General features: G+C 45.1%; 1 protein-coding gene across 2 annotated transcripts in view; it reads right to left on the bottom strand.

The window, feature by feature from the left end:
- PELI2 (pellino E3 ubiquitin protein ligase family member 2) overlaps nucleotides 1–12,074 on the bottom strand; it is a gene marked incomplete at its 3' end in the record, with an annotated part of 154,613 nt that extends 142,539 nt beyond the window's left edge. The window contains exon 1 of one of the 2 annotated variants that reach the window (XM_081151903.1): nucleotides 11,698–12,074. In XM_081151903.1, coding sequence (XP_081008029.1) covers nucleotides 11,698–11,774 — 77 coding nt within the window. In that variant the 5' untranslated portion in view covers nucleotides 11,775–12,074. The remainder of the gene's footprint in view (nucleotides 1–11,697) is intronic. The other variant, XM_081151904.1, reaches the window with a different exon arrangement.
- Nucleotides 12,075–15,007: the final 2,933 nt, after the last annotated feature.

The raw sequence follows: 15,007 nt of genomic DNA, 5'->3' as shown, positions 1-15,007 counted from the left end.
GTCTACGTCAACAGTTCCATCAAAGCCTTAAAGTTGGCATCTGGTCTAAGTTAACACTTAAAATAAACAAATAAAAGGCACTTTTTCTGGCCTGTACTTTTCGGATTAGCTGAACCAGTGCGGCTGCTGGAACAAGTTGTATTAAGTACTGTTAGCGAGGAGACGAAGAGGAGCTATGAAGGTTTCTTTCCCTTAATCAATACTAACAGGAAAATCAAGAGACAGGAAAGAAAAAAACCAACAGAGACATCAGTATCGAGGCAAAGACATACCTTTATTGAGAAGACAGTGCTAGAAGCCCCTTTTCCAAGCTATAAACAAAAAGCTAATGCTACTCTAAATTATCACCAACTATATAGCAAATGAGAAAAGGAATATTTCAGAGGTGCATGCCACAACTAACAAGATTAGAGAGCTGATCTCCAGGAAGAACACCTCAATGAATGGCTTCAAAACCAGAGAAATAAACTTTGAATTACTTTAGATTATAAAAGCAGGTTTCCTTGAAGCATTAACTTAACTGTAATATATTCAGATAATAAGAAGTCAGATAAGAGAATTCACATTTTTACTCCCTGGAGATCATATATGTGATTTTTGTTTTTTGAAAATACATTTGATTTTTTTTTTATATACACTAGGAACATAATACATAAGTGGGCAAAGTACATATATAGGCAATTTCCCCCAAAATATTCATATAAGTTGTAAACATTAAAAAAGAAACATTTGACCTTAATGGTAACTTCATTAAATGAGTGAAGGTCACTGTGTTTAATGAGAATACCCAATATGGAAAGGATTCGGTTAAAAAATAAATAAGGTGAAAAATCACACACACAGTAGACGCAGGATTTATAAACAAGGGCATTGGAGTCAGAAAGGCCTGGGTTCAAATCAGAGCTCCATCGCGTAACAGTCCAGTGAACCTAGACAAGTTTCTCAACGGCCACACATGAGTGATGGTACCCACCTCCCTTGGTCAAAACATAGGAGGCCACGCGTAAGCAGCACTTTGCACAGGACCTGGCTAAGAGTAAGCACTCAATACAGGATACTAAGACATCATCTCTGTGCACCTCCCCAAAGTGAGAAAGACCCAGGTAAAGGCTCACCAGAATTTCCTCATTCTTGTAGGAAAAAAAGGGAGGAGGAAAAAAAGCTCAGATCCTGATGCTCCCTCTTTAATGATGATTTTAAACTGTAGGTTTCTGACCAGGGACCTGTACTTCAATTCAAAAGGAGCAGAGAAAGCCCTGAAGATGAGGCAGAGGTTGACACGGGAGCAATAGGCAAGCAGGGCGAGCAAACAGGACAGTGATCAGAGGCCCTGTACCAGCTGCAAACATCGCAAGAACATAAATCTGCTCTGCTCTGCTCTCCTGGCAACAGGATCAATACACCACCAGAGGGGTTGTTCTATAGGCAATGCAGTCCCACCTGTCCCCACACTTCTGCTGCTGGCACAGCTGAGCCAGAGACAGCCAAGACCCTGGGCTGCAATAACAACCTGGAGTTAGAGCACCCAGTTAGTTATTCCTCCCAAGGGTGATTCACAGGTGGTTTGCACACACCTCCTCGGAGGCTGGGGAAGGAGAGCCGTGGGGCTGCAGAACCTGACGGTGGACAAAGCACAAGACACCATCACTTGGGTGATCAGTGAAAGCAAGACTCCAGAGGACAGCTGGCTATGAGCATAAAGGTTTTTTTATCCTTGATTGCTCTGCTGGGTGGGGTCTGACCCCAAAACATTCACAGGTTTCCAGCACAAGCTTCCAAAACACACTACTGAGTGAGGGAATGATGGCTTTATCCCACTATCACCATCTCCCAGGGGAGTGCTAGGGCCAACATGAGCCACTGTCCTCTGGCAGAGGAAAAGAGACAAAGGTAAGAGGAAATGAATGAAAAAAGAGAAAATGTAGACCCTTTTGGAGACTTAAATAAGATCTGTCCTAAGAATGTTAGCTCACTTCTCAGAAAGCTGAAACTCTGCCTGCTACCTCCATATGGAATAACTAATATGAGTGAGCTTTCCAGCCTATCACTTCACCACACAACTGCAGTATTGAAACATTCTTCTGGCCCATTCACCGCCCTGTACCTGCATAGATGACCTCCAGTACTCAAACCTGTTAGTTGTATTATTTCATGTCAGGTGGCCTTTAAAGGCCTGAAAACCTGTGTCATACATTAGCTGTCCTGGGTTAAATCTGCTTATGTTCGAACCAGAAGCATGGTTCTCAGCTAAGCTAGGCCATTCTTCAACTGCCGTGTTCTCAATGAATTTCATGAAATAATATTGATTATGGAAATCCACAAATGCAAAGAGACTCATAGATGACTTACACATGATAAAGTTATACAAGTGCTTTCGTTAGCTAAGATTTTCAGACCATATAGACTTAATATTTGGAATAACTCATCTAAAAGGCTAAAATTTGCTTATTAAAATAATCAATAACCTGAAGGAAACAGAAAACTCAACAAAAACTCAGTGAATTATTTCGTATTAGTCTGTCTGCTCTAACAACTGAACCACATGCAGATATAGTACTATGGTACCTAGTTGTCTACTGCTGTGTAACAATCTATCCCAACATAGTGGCTAAAACAACTAGTACTCACAGTTCTTTAATTTGTCAGAGCTTAATGGAAACAGCTCATCTCTGCTCCATGTGGAGTAGACTGGGGCAGCTTGATGGGCCCAGGATCCAAGATGGCTTCACTCACAGGTCTGCTGCCTCAGTTGCTGGCTGGGGATTGGACCGGTCCCTCTGCTTTTGTAATCTCTCACCCACCACAGTTGCTCTCCCCAGCAGGGCAGTCTGACTTCTTTATGGCAACTACCTTCTAAAAGGGTGTTAAGACCTGAATTTATTTACTCAAGTCCTTAACCCCGAGTACACCTCAAAATATAACTATATTTGGAGATAGGGTCTTTAAAGAGGTAATTAAAGTTAAATTAGGTCATATGGGTGGGCCCTAATCCAATATGACTAGTATCCTAATAAAAAAAAAAAGGAAGGGCCACCAGGTTTGGGCACACGAAGAGAACACAGCAAGGGACAGCCATCTGCAAGCCAAGCAGAGGCCTCAGGAGAAGCCAAACCTGCCAACACCTTGATCCTGGACTTTTAGCCTCCAAAACTGTAAGAAAATTAATTTCTGTTCTTTAAGCCACCGGGTCAATGGTATTTTGTTATGGCTGCTGTGGCAAACTAATACAGGAACAAAAATAGAAGCTATAATACCCCTTAAGGCAAGATCCCAAAGTCACAAAGCTTCACTTCCTTTATGCAGCCTGGTCAAAGCAAATCACAAAACTAGCCCAGATTCAAGAAGAGGGAGTCGACTCCTTATAGGGGTCCAGCACGCATATACGAGGAACTATTGCTGACCATATTTGAAGACAATAGGGGAAGAACTTGGGATAAAGTCAAAACCCTGAGTTCTCTTATCTGGTCTCCAACTGGCTACAAGACTAACTGGCAAAGCTGGGTAATGTCCACCTCAACATCATGGCCGTTAGGTACAATCCTTTCATTAGATGATTTAAAAGGTCAAACGACTGAAAGCTTATAAGTGAAAATATGCGAAAAACTATGTTGACAAACACATCGAGGAAAAATACAGATTTCATTCTGAAGTCTATCCAAGAGCATGTAATAGCAAAAACATCCAAACTATAATGTAATCTCATGTACTACAGAAGAATCGAGTCTGCCTAATTTTCTGGGATCTGGTGTAAAGCATACTCCTTTGTGTCTATAATCCTCATGCAGAAAGAGCCTTTCCTCAAGGTAATCAATCAATCAAGGGCTCCAGGAAACCCTAATTGCTTACCCATCACAAGCTCCATGTCCTATAACTGGGTAGCAGGAAGAACAAGGCCAGGTATGAACAGGAAAGGAGGAGGGACTTCTGAGCTCCTCCGAAGCACTTGGTAATAGGAAACAACCGCTTTACACCAAAAGCCTAGAATCGAAACACGCCAACTGCCTACTTTGGTTGGATTCTGTTAAACTAGCATTAATTAGAATGGAAGTACAAAGCTTGAAATAATGATTCTTATCCTGAAAACAGATTCTGCATGAGTAGAAAAACAGGGAACAAAGAGAGTTAAGTGTTTGAGAGTGAGAAGCATTAAGTGGATGGCTGGAAATAAAACCTCTACAGAGAATGACTTGCAATAGTCTTAAAACCTGCTACTGAAAATACCCCTGATGCATATTTATTAGGTTTGTCATCCAAGAGGCTTGTATCCCATAGTATTTCCAGCCATTATTAACAGGCACTAATGACCACAGCCTTTCAACGCCACCGTGGTGCACTGCAATGCAGCTCAGAGCAGCTGGTGGAATCAGAACAGATGGCCTGCTTCCCTTCAAAGCAGAACTTTCTGCAGGTGACAAAATGACTGTTAGGTGACTGACAAAAAGAAAAACAAACAAAGGTTGAAACTGGAGTATCTGATGTCAGTAAAGTAGGTGGTTAGTACTGCAGGGAGCCTGTAACTTGGGCCGTTAAGGTCGAGAGGATTGTTTAGAAAGCTGCAGCTGTGCTACAGAATCTGTCTTCCTTTGCCCCAGAGACATCTCGGTGCCGAGCAGAGCGCGGGAGTGTGCCACAGAAATCCATTCCTTCTCCTTTGAGACACTTGGTGAGTACCTACCCTGCACCTGAAAAGGTGTGCCTCACACTGTAAGGGGGGGGGTGGAAGTCAGGGTCCCTGCCCTCAAAGGGCAAACTTCAAAGGAAAGCCCAGATAGTTTCAATGAACTCTAGTGGAATGCAATTACCACTCTGGGCACGTGGCGAGCTGCACAATGGACTGAACCCTGTTTGTGTCTAGGGACGTTAAAGGCATATCCTTATGTTTGCCCACACTTGTATTTTCCCTTTGGTAAACTGTGTATTTATTTGCCTCCTTAACTAATGGAAAAGTTGGAATCCTTTGGCTGTAGGAGAACCACCACGCAGGGTGGCTTAAACAGAAAAGCGTAAGTAAAAATTGAAAAAAGGTGGGTACTCTCAGAGGACACAGACTATTTTCTGAGAAAAGCTTTTCCTGGTTATTCTGTCTACAAGACCCCTCCCCCACTACCTTTTCCCTAGCACTTTACCCCATGAGGGGCCCCACTTCTGCCCACCCAATCACCTTCTTCCCCTCTATCCAGCTTTATTTTCCTCATAGCACTCTCTGAGAGTAAATGTTTTATCAACCAGTTTGCTGGTTCAATCACCACCATCCATGCAGGCAGGGTCATAGTCTCTCTCACTTGCTGCTATATGTGGCCCAGTGCCTACAGCAGTGCTGGTCACTGATTGAACGAATGGCCCATCACACAGAACTCTGGACAGGGGATGCAACAAGGTCTCACGAGGGACCAGAACCAGAAACTGGAACCAGGACAGCTGCCCGCTGTCTCACACTCCGTTCCCTCTTTGCTTGTCTCTGGGGCCCTAGCCTCAGCTTCTCCCTTCACTTCCCACTGCATCCCTCTTTGCTTTCTCCACTCCCGCTTCAGAGCTGAAAACCAGTTGCAGTTTCCCATCCCCTTAGGATAAAATCCAAAATCCTTCCAATAACTTACAAGCCCTTTATGACCTGTCCCCTCGGTCTCACCTCTCATTATTTCATTCAACCACTCTTTGCTCTGGTACTCGGAGGAGAATTAGAAGCACTCACCTCTGAGTCTTAGAATAAGGTGTCTCCTCTTCCTAGAGCACTCTTTCCCTCTCACCTCCACAGGCCCTCATCTTCTCATCCTGCACAGGGTTAGATGACCCTGCTAATGCCACTCCCATCACAGCTTATGCTCTAAATTGCTTCCTATCTCCCTAACTAAAATGTAGGCTCCACAGAAAACGACCAGTCCTGCCTTGCTCACCACTGCATCTGAGCACAGCATGTAGATGCTCATATAAATAAATGAACTGTATATCGGTAATGGCTCTTCACTAAGGGGCTGTGACAAGAATAAAATAGCGATTCACCATGGCAGGGAATGTGTCTGCCTTGTCTAGCTGTATTCCCCATGTGTGGAAGAATAAACACCCAATAAATATTTGTTGAATGAATAAATTCCTGGCTTACCTAATGTAACTCCACCCCTTTCTCTCCCACTTGAGAAAACATATCAGAATGCAAGTGGGTAAAAAATTACATTATTAAAGGAACATCTCTGAATCATCTGAAAGATCCACACTTTATCATTTATTACTTGTCATAAAATTACTGGCCACATAACTCAAAATTGATCATCACATATGAAGTAGCTAAAACAAAACTAAGAAATATGAAGCACTTTCTGCTCTCATATTTTCCAAAAGATGAAGGTGACAATAAGTCCAGTAAGAACTAATAATGGAATCCTTCGTACTCTCACTTTTCTTTTTATAAAACAGATTCTGCACACCTCAGGAGAAACCTTTAATTAAACTGAAAGAAGTTTAAAATACGTTTTTTCCCATGCCAATGAAATCCACAAAGTTGCTGTGGTCTCCATTCAAAAGCCAACATACAGCCCCACATACATACTTTAGGGAGGCCACGGCTGATCGCCACACAGCAGATACAAAACCACTGCCTCAATGTGACAGTATTAGTCTCCCTCAAATGTAGCAACTGGTATGTTCTTGGGGTTTTGGGGGCTTTCTGTGTACATGCTTTATCTTTTGCATAAAACATGTTCGGTAAAGTTGCTGGGATCTGAATCAACCTGGTTTTATTTTTGTTCGCATAAAACATCCCCAAATATTGATCACATGATGAAATACAACCAAAAATGAAAAGTCCTAGTGAAGGTTTCAGTCTTGGTGTGTTAAAGAGAGAAACAAATAAATCTGAGCAAGCCAGACAAGAAACCATACAGACAGCCACATACCCCAAACAAGGCTAAAGTTAGTAAAGGAATATATAGCAACCCAAAGCCAGGAACATCATGGCCCTTAATAGCCTACAGAATTAGACACTCCATCCACACCAACAGATCAGAGCTCTTCAGATCACCCCACACGCCAAGTGACGCTGAGTAACAGTAAAGATTTTGTTTTATTAAAAAAAAAAAAAAAATCAAAAGGCTTTTAGTCTATAAAGGACACTAGTGTTTGATGCCTTTGGGCCCAAATTAGACAGGATGATGAGAAAAGGGTAAGTGTTAGGGTGTATTTCAAGGTTTCTTATTACTACACCAAAGGGAGGGGGAGTCAAGGCAAAGTGCCAAGGTTAAAACAAAAACAGCATCTAAAAATCAGGAGCTGCTTATTTAAAGAAGTAAAGATCATAAACTCTTCAAGCAACAGTCCTCTTTGTTTTATTTGATAGAATGCTACACCATGCAAAGGGGGGAAAAAGCAGGTACTCCCTGACATTTATGTAGATCTTGGTCAGTTTCCATTAAAATATTTCATTTCCAATCATATTTATGAGCATTCATTTGTAGAGTTTTTAACCTTTTTTTGTGCCAAGGATTCCACTGGCAGTCAGGTAACACCTGCTGAGCCCTTCTAAGAAAAATGTTTTTAAGTGCATAAAGTAAAATACAAATGATTACAAGTGAAGTCAATTATACTTAATTATCAAGATAGTTTTAAACTGTGATAACATAGTATGCGTACTATTAATAACAAATCTAGCAGCAAGTCTATTTGTTGCCTATTCTCATAATTGAGTGAAATGCTAAATTTCCGTTTGAGTTATAGTGAAAACAGAGATGCAATGTTTCCCTGGTCTAAATTCAAGGACTCCCTGGATTTCATCTGTGGACCCTAGGTTAAAAACCCTTGGTTGAAAGAGCCAATAAAAATACATTTGTGAAACATCAAATGAAAAGTAAATCCCAGCAAAAATACAATATCCATTCAAGTGTGAGGTTAGGGGAACTAAGAGAATAAGCAGTATTTTCCGGAAACTCACGATGGGCCATTTGTCAGCAAGAGCATTGCATGCTTCAAATTGAATCCAGAAAGGGATTGGGCTCCCCTCATGCAAGTTACAAGAAAACAAAAGCTTTGAGGAACTGACAGAGCTGAAGTGGGGAAGCAGTGACCTGGAGGTGGAGTGATCCAGCTCAGCTATGAACTTGAAAGTCCTTCCTTCCTGTAGCCCCAGTTTCTCCATCAGCAAAATAAAAGGGCTGAACATATACCACGACTTCTTAGCCTCCTTCCAGTTCTAAAATTCTATCAGATTATCTCTTCCTTATGCTTGCCATTTCAGCCTACTTAGCTTAATTTCAAAACATCAATACCTTTCTTAAACTTGGAACAGAAAGTTTTACCAAATTTAAATGCCCTCATGTACAACCTAACACCAATGAGCCAAATATATGTATACCACAACTTTAAAAAAAAAAACAAAAAACTGTTTTGCACATATCTGCTTCATAAAAAGCAATCACAGTATTGGTTATTTCTGCTATTTAAACAAAATTTCCATTCAAATTCTAGCACCATCAGCTCAAGAATATACAAAATCAACACAAACTGGGTTACCTAGAATATGTTAATTATACATTTTCCACTTTTGGAAAACGAACAAGTATTACAGGTACAGGCCAAGAAGGCTGTTGATGACTACCAAATCCAATCATATTTCATTAGTGCTAAAGAAATAGAGACAGAATGAGATACTAAGCCAAAATGACAAAGCTAGTCTCTGCAAGAAAGCAGGAATGAAACTCAGGTCTCCTGACTATACCCTTCATGTTCTTCCCACTACACTGAACTGCCTCTCAATTTCTGACACAATTCCCCAACTTTCAGTGTAGCCAGGTTTAAAATAAATAGCAAAAAGGACATGACAGACCGAACATTTTCTGTACCTCCAGATACGTCATGGGCCCTACAAAGAGTTGTGGCTATGATACATTCACTGGTCGGAGTCATGAAATAATTAAATTCCACTTACCAAGAAAGTGATGACCCTACTAAAATCCTAACTACCTGGAAACTCCCTTAATATTGCGTAACACATGAAAATATGCAGAACTATTTCTATATGGACATAGACATATACACATACAGTTCCTCACAAATACATATATACTGTATATACAGGCGTACAGTTCCTCAGTCTGCACTCCAGGATTTCTCAGTGACATTTCATTATGAAATTTAGAAGAGAAATAAAAAGGAAAGTCACACAACAATTTCAAAAAAAGAAAGCAAAAAAAAAAAAGCATTGTATTTTATAAGCAAAAGCTTCTATCAATATTGAGCATTTTTAGAGCTCAAGGTTAATTTTATCAATAAGGAAATCTACTAGAAATTCTCAATATTTATGTCCTAGATGATCAGACATGCAAAGTTGATATTAATTTTTATTTGACTGTTGTTGTTTCAAGAGGGAGGGCACTGTCTCAAGGTCTAAGGATCTTTTTAAAGTCTACCTACCTTCTCACTACTCCCCCAGCATTCTTCAATGTGCTCAATATTGCTGGAGAGTCAAAACCTACTCTCAAAAAAGAAAAGAAAAAGACCACAATTCTTCTAAGTATTCAAAAACCAAATGAGCATCTTCTTAGCAGTCTGGTCTCAACTTACATTTCACTTCCTCAGAAGAGACCTGCCCTGACCTCCTAAGCTAAAGAACTCAATACCTGCCTAGTGCAGACATTTCCTAAGCTAACCCACTTCTGTTGAGCACTTGGCAACACCTGAAATTGCCATTTATTATTCATTTGTTTACATGTTTCTTGTTTATGCCTGCCACACCACTATAATGAAAGCTCCTCCTTCACTGCTGATCCTCAAGGCCGACACAGTACTGGCACATACAGAAGATGCACACATAAAAGCTGAGTGTCTGGTAGCTGCCAGCTATGTCATACTCAGGGTCTCCTGGAAAATCACGAGTAAAGGACAGAGCACGTGCAATTGGCCATGCATTTACATAGCCTACTTTAGAGTAAGCCTATGACACCAGCACAATACAGGGTATAAATCCTTGTCAGGGCTTTGAAATGCCCTGCACTTCCAGCTACGAACACAAAAGCTCTCCAGGCCCACTCACACATTGCTTTTCTGAAACATCTCAACAATGATTTCCTCAAAAGGAAATAATGGAATAAAGTTCTGGCCTAAGTTAATCTTTCCTGTCAGGTTCACAATGTTAAACATACTTCGAAGCCAGCCGCAGAAACAAAACCAAACTCCACAAAATTAGGTTGGACTGAGGTTACATAAGACAAGCTAAACTCTGGCTCTCTTCCTGTCATCCCTCCCTCCTTCCAGTGAACCCTAACATCTGTCTTTTAAGTGCAATTGGATGCAGGTGAGAAAAACGCTCGTTTGTGCACAGCTTCAAAATAGGCAAGGAGTTTTCCAATAATACTGCACTTAATACTAGAGCAACAAAGTGAGGACTAGACAACTTTGGGCTGTACTGTCTGGAAGCTTCTCTTAAAAATTCTTCTCTCTAAAGTTATTTTTAAGTCGACACTTACTTCAAGGTGTTCGTTATCAAACACTTTTTCCAGAGTTCTGAGTTTTTCCATACCCATGATTTCTCACATGCGCGCTAAACCTCCTTATCAGCACCCACGAAGTTCTGAATACAGGTCTTTCAACAGAGGACAAAAGCGCGGGTTCCCGGGAGTGACACAGCCAAAGGAAAAAATAATCCTTTCTCCTCCAGTCCTAAACCCAAGTTGCTCCTGCTCCCGAGTTTCCCGCACTTCCCCCTCTCCGTTCCGCTCCCCCGTCCCTGCCCGCGGCATCCCGCTCTAATCCCGCGAAGCCTCGCTCCCGGCTTATTAAGGGTAAACAATAGAAATGTCACAAGGAAACTCAGGAAGTAGATGAAGTCTCTAATTGCTGCCGTTTAACGATTGTAGATAATTACTATCTTCAAAATGTGGTTTTCACCAGCGGCGAAGGAGCCGAGGCGGCCGAGGCTGGCGAGCCCCCCGCCGCCGGGACGACGTCAGCGAGGCCGCGGCCGGGGCGGAGGGACGGAGGGGATGCGGCCCGGAGCCGCCCAGTCCCGGCGCCCCCCCGCCCCCCGGCGCTCCCGGCGCGGCGAACCCAGGCCCGCCTGCCCGCCCAGGTCACAGACAGTTCACTGCCCGCGGGCTGCGGCTCCCGCCGCGGTCACCATAACAATATGCAAAGCGCTGCCCGCGGACGCCCGCCGCGCGGGTCCCTCAGCCCCCGGCAGAGGCCGCGCGGGCAGCGCCGCGCTCGGAGTTCCGGGGCCCCGGGCCCACAGGGAGCCGGGACAGAGGACCCCCCGGGGCCGGGCCTCTCGGGCCTCTCAGTTCCGCCAATCGGGGGTCTCCTGCGACACGGCGAAGTGCCTGCGACGGCGGCGCCTCAGCCCCGGCCCCTACCGACCCCCTGGAGCCCGGCGCGCTCGGGGAAGTCGAGCCCCTGTCCCCGCGGCATTACCACAGACTCCGTCCCCGAGCACAGCGCCCCAGTGCCCGCCGCCGCCTCCCGGGGGCCGGCCCCGCTCCTCCACTTCCTCCGCCGTCGTCCTCCGAGCGGACAGCGCATCCCGGTTCCCTCCTCAGCGGCCGCCGTCCCAGCCCCCCGAGCCGCTCCCGCCGTTCCCAGCGCCCCGGTGGTCCCCAGAGAGCGCCCGAGCCACCGCGCTGGCCCCGCTCGGGGATGCGGGCGCGCGGCGGCCACCCAGCCCCGAGCGCTCGCCGCCCGCTCCGAAGCTCCCCCGGTCGGGATGCCCGGACTCACCCCAATACCACCAGCTCCCCGTATTTCACTGGCTCCTTGTTGGGGGCGCAGTTCTCCTCCTGGCCCGGGGAAAACATGGAGCCCCGCTCGGCCGCCGCCGCCGCCGCCGCCTCCGCCGCGATCCCCGCCGAGTCCGCGCCGCCGCTACAATCCCATCCCGAGAAGGGGGTGAGCGCGCCGGGGAAGGGCACGGCGGCGAAGGGGGCGCGGGGCGGCCAGTCCCGAGGCTGCTCCGTCGTGGCTGCGCGGCTGCCCCGCCGGGCTCTCCGGAGCTCCGCGAGTCGCGGCCGCCCCGAGCCAGACTAGGCAACAAATGGGACCCGGCAGCAGGGGGACCTGCCCGCGCTGAGCGCCGCCGCCACCGCCGCCGGAGCCCCGCGGGAGGGAGGAACGGAACAAGCGGGCGAGGGAGGGGCGGGGGCAGCGGGCGGGGGAGGGGCGGGGGCAGGACCGCGGAGCCGCCCCGCCGCGCGCGGGCAGGTGGGAGCCGCCCCGCCCCCGCCGAGAGCCGGCATCCCCGGCCCGCGCGGCCCTCCCTCCCCCGGCGCGTGGGGCTTCCCGCGCCCACTCCCCGCCTTCCCCCGCCGGGCCCCGCGGTGGATCGGCCCCCGTGTTATGTAAACATAGAGTAAAAGGGAAAGGAAGTTCTTAAAGGAGCAGCTCTATTTTTCCCCCTCGCTTCCTTTCCTAAACTTAGAGCGCGGGGTCCCTGGCCCTCGCTCCGACTTCTTGGGTCGCTGAAGGCCACGCAGGGTCCGCAAAGCCAGCGGTCCCGGGTCCTAGGTACCCGGTTTCCCGGGTTTAGACGTAATAAAGAACTTCCTCTCGGGACACAGGCGCGTTTCCCCGGTGTCACGGTGTGACGGCACACACCTGGGGGTCGCGCACACGCACCTGCGGGCCGCCTCTTCCCAAACCAAGTCCTTCCGAACCTGAAGGCGGCGAGGAATTGAGGGGACTTTGCCGGGTGGGGGGATTAGAGGGCGTTGTGAAGGCACTTGGAGCACCGCCGCTCTACAGGATGTAGCTAACCCATTCGTCGTCAGCAGGTTTCCACATGGTTTAAGAAAAAAGTTTTTTATTTTTAATCCATACTCTCTCTACTTTTCCCGTACTTTTTCTCAGTTCCTTAAGGAATTTAAGAGGAAATCGCCTGGGTGAACTTTTTAGTGAATGTAAATGTTCCTTTATTACCATAATTTCGTCAATGCACTGTGTTTGCTTTTTATACTTTTCTAAATAGTTACTACTATGGCTTTAAAATATTTTAGAGTATAATAGATTTACTGACTGCTGTTTTCATCATGCAGGATTTTATTGTTACCATTTATTAAGCATTCACAACATGCTAGAAAGTCCACATATTATTGCCAGTGACTGTCTCTCAAGACTATTAAATATTTAAAGAAATAAATACTGCAAAAGCTACCCTATGCATAAACAGTGACTGGCTGGCTATGACCCTAAGAAAGGGCTGGGAAGAAAGCAATTGCATCTATAGCCTTCCATCCCACGTTCGACACCCTTTTTCTAACATTCTCTGACAGGTTATTACTGTAGTGACATAATGCTTCAGGAAATTTTACTTCACTTAGTAACTACTTTTTTTAAAATTGAGGCTTTAGAAATAAATTTTCCAAAGTAACTTAAGCCGCACCAATGATAAGCCCAAAACAATACAAAACATAATGTTAAACAATTAACTTATTTCAGCTAAGTATAGAAATTCTGTCCTTCAACTGAATACAGGTATTCTGCAAATTTTACCTATTCCCTGTATTTTTTTATACATATTGTTATAGTTTTAATCCACAACCTTTCATTAAAGGATTGAATTCTTTCCCACGACCCATGTCTATCGACTCTATGTACCTGCTTAACACACAGATGCACGGCTAGCAAAGATCTGTCAGAGTCATGTCACAATTATGCAGTCCCCATTATTATAGTACCTGGCTCTGTCATGCTAACTTCTCTAGGCTTGTTCTGTTGCCGCTGCTGCTCTCTAGGCTACAATTACTTCCTCCCTCCTTCTCTCTTGGCATGCTGTGCTTTTGTGCATTGCATTACACTGTTCTGGCTCCATTTCCTTCTCGCTGTGCTCTGCATCTGCTCTTAGGAGGATGGAAACAAATATTTATTAACCTCCTACTAAGTTCCAAACACTAGGCTGTGAGTTTCCCATAAGATGTCCCAGTCTTTTAAGGCCCTCTATTCTGCTTCTACCCATGGCACCCCTAACTTCCAGACGGGTATCTCTCTTTCTCCTTTCCCAGCATGTCTTTGAGCATGTTTATAGTGCTGAACCAGGTCTGTCTTTATCGGGGTTACTTACAGAAAGAGTTGTTTTGAATGACTTTTGTATCAGAGGAAGCTTTTTATAGTAGGCAGCTCAGGGCTAGCACACCAGTTTTGTAAATCACTCTGAAAACCTCTGGAGTGTGTGCAGAGGCCAGGAATGGAAATGCAAATGGGCAAATGGGCTGAGTGAGGACTGTGGCAAATTGGTAAGCCTATGCTACCTGAAAGGGGCGTCCATCACTCATCTCCAGCTGATTGTTGTCATTTGATAATATCAGCTCACCATTGCTAAATTTAATTTTTTAAAGCCCCAAATCCCGATTTTTATGCCAAATCTCTCAATTTTTAACTGTCGTCAACTCATTCAAATTTTTTGGTTTTGGTTTGTTTGTTTGTTTTTTACACACAGCATAGTGCACCAAAATCATATCTATTTTCTAGATTGAGCCCAAGATCCCCAAATCTGCTTTCTCTGATTTCAAGGAAATATATAAGTGAAAGTAAAAGAACACATCTCATGTGAGATTAAATGGCAGGCAGGGTGGGGAACAGAGTGGTGGGACATAAGCTTTCTTCTCAAAGGATCAGTTTTTGTGTCCCTATGGAAGCCAGCTTGTACCTTTCTCTGCCCATCCCTTATGAGAATTTTTTGCTCACAACTTAAGCCAATTAGAATATTACCCCATCATCCTCAGCTAATATTAGGAATCTGATTGTAGCATAAATTTATCTTTTCTTGAATGTAATTGTTTTAGTTAGTAGCTCCAGGCTGGTGGGACAATCTGTCTGTGCCATCTGCCAACCCACTGAAAGCCAGAGTGGGTTTGGCCGACCTGGCTGCCAGGGCAGACCCTCCTTTTCCCTCCCTGCTTGCCACTCCATTTCTGTCTCCCCTAAACCACTCTCCTGAAGCGGATGACCCACACACAGCACCCAGAGGGAGTTTATGCTGTTTCTTGGACTAAGAGAGACCATATGTTTACTTCACAAATAAATAGTGTAAGGTTTT

Source organism: Miniopterus schreibersii, assembly GCF_964146895.1.
Source record: "Miniopterus schreibersii genome assembly, chromosome: 1".
NCBI lineage: Eukaryota > Metazoa > Chordata > Mammalia > Chiroptera > Miniopteridae > Miniopterus > Miniopterus schreibersii.
Note: the sequence above shows the minus strand (reverse complement) of the source record. Positions and strands in the feature narration are given on the sequence as shown.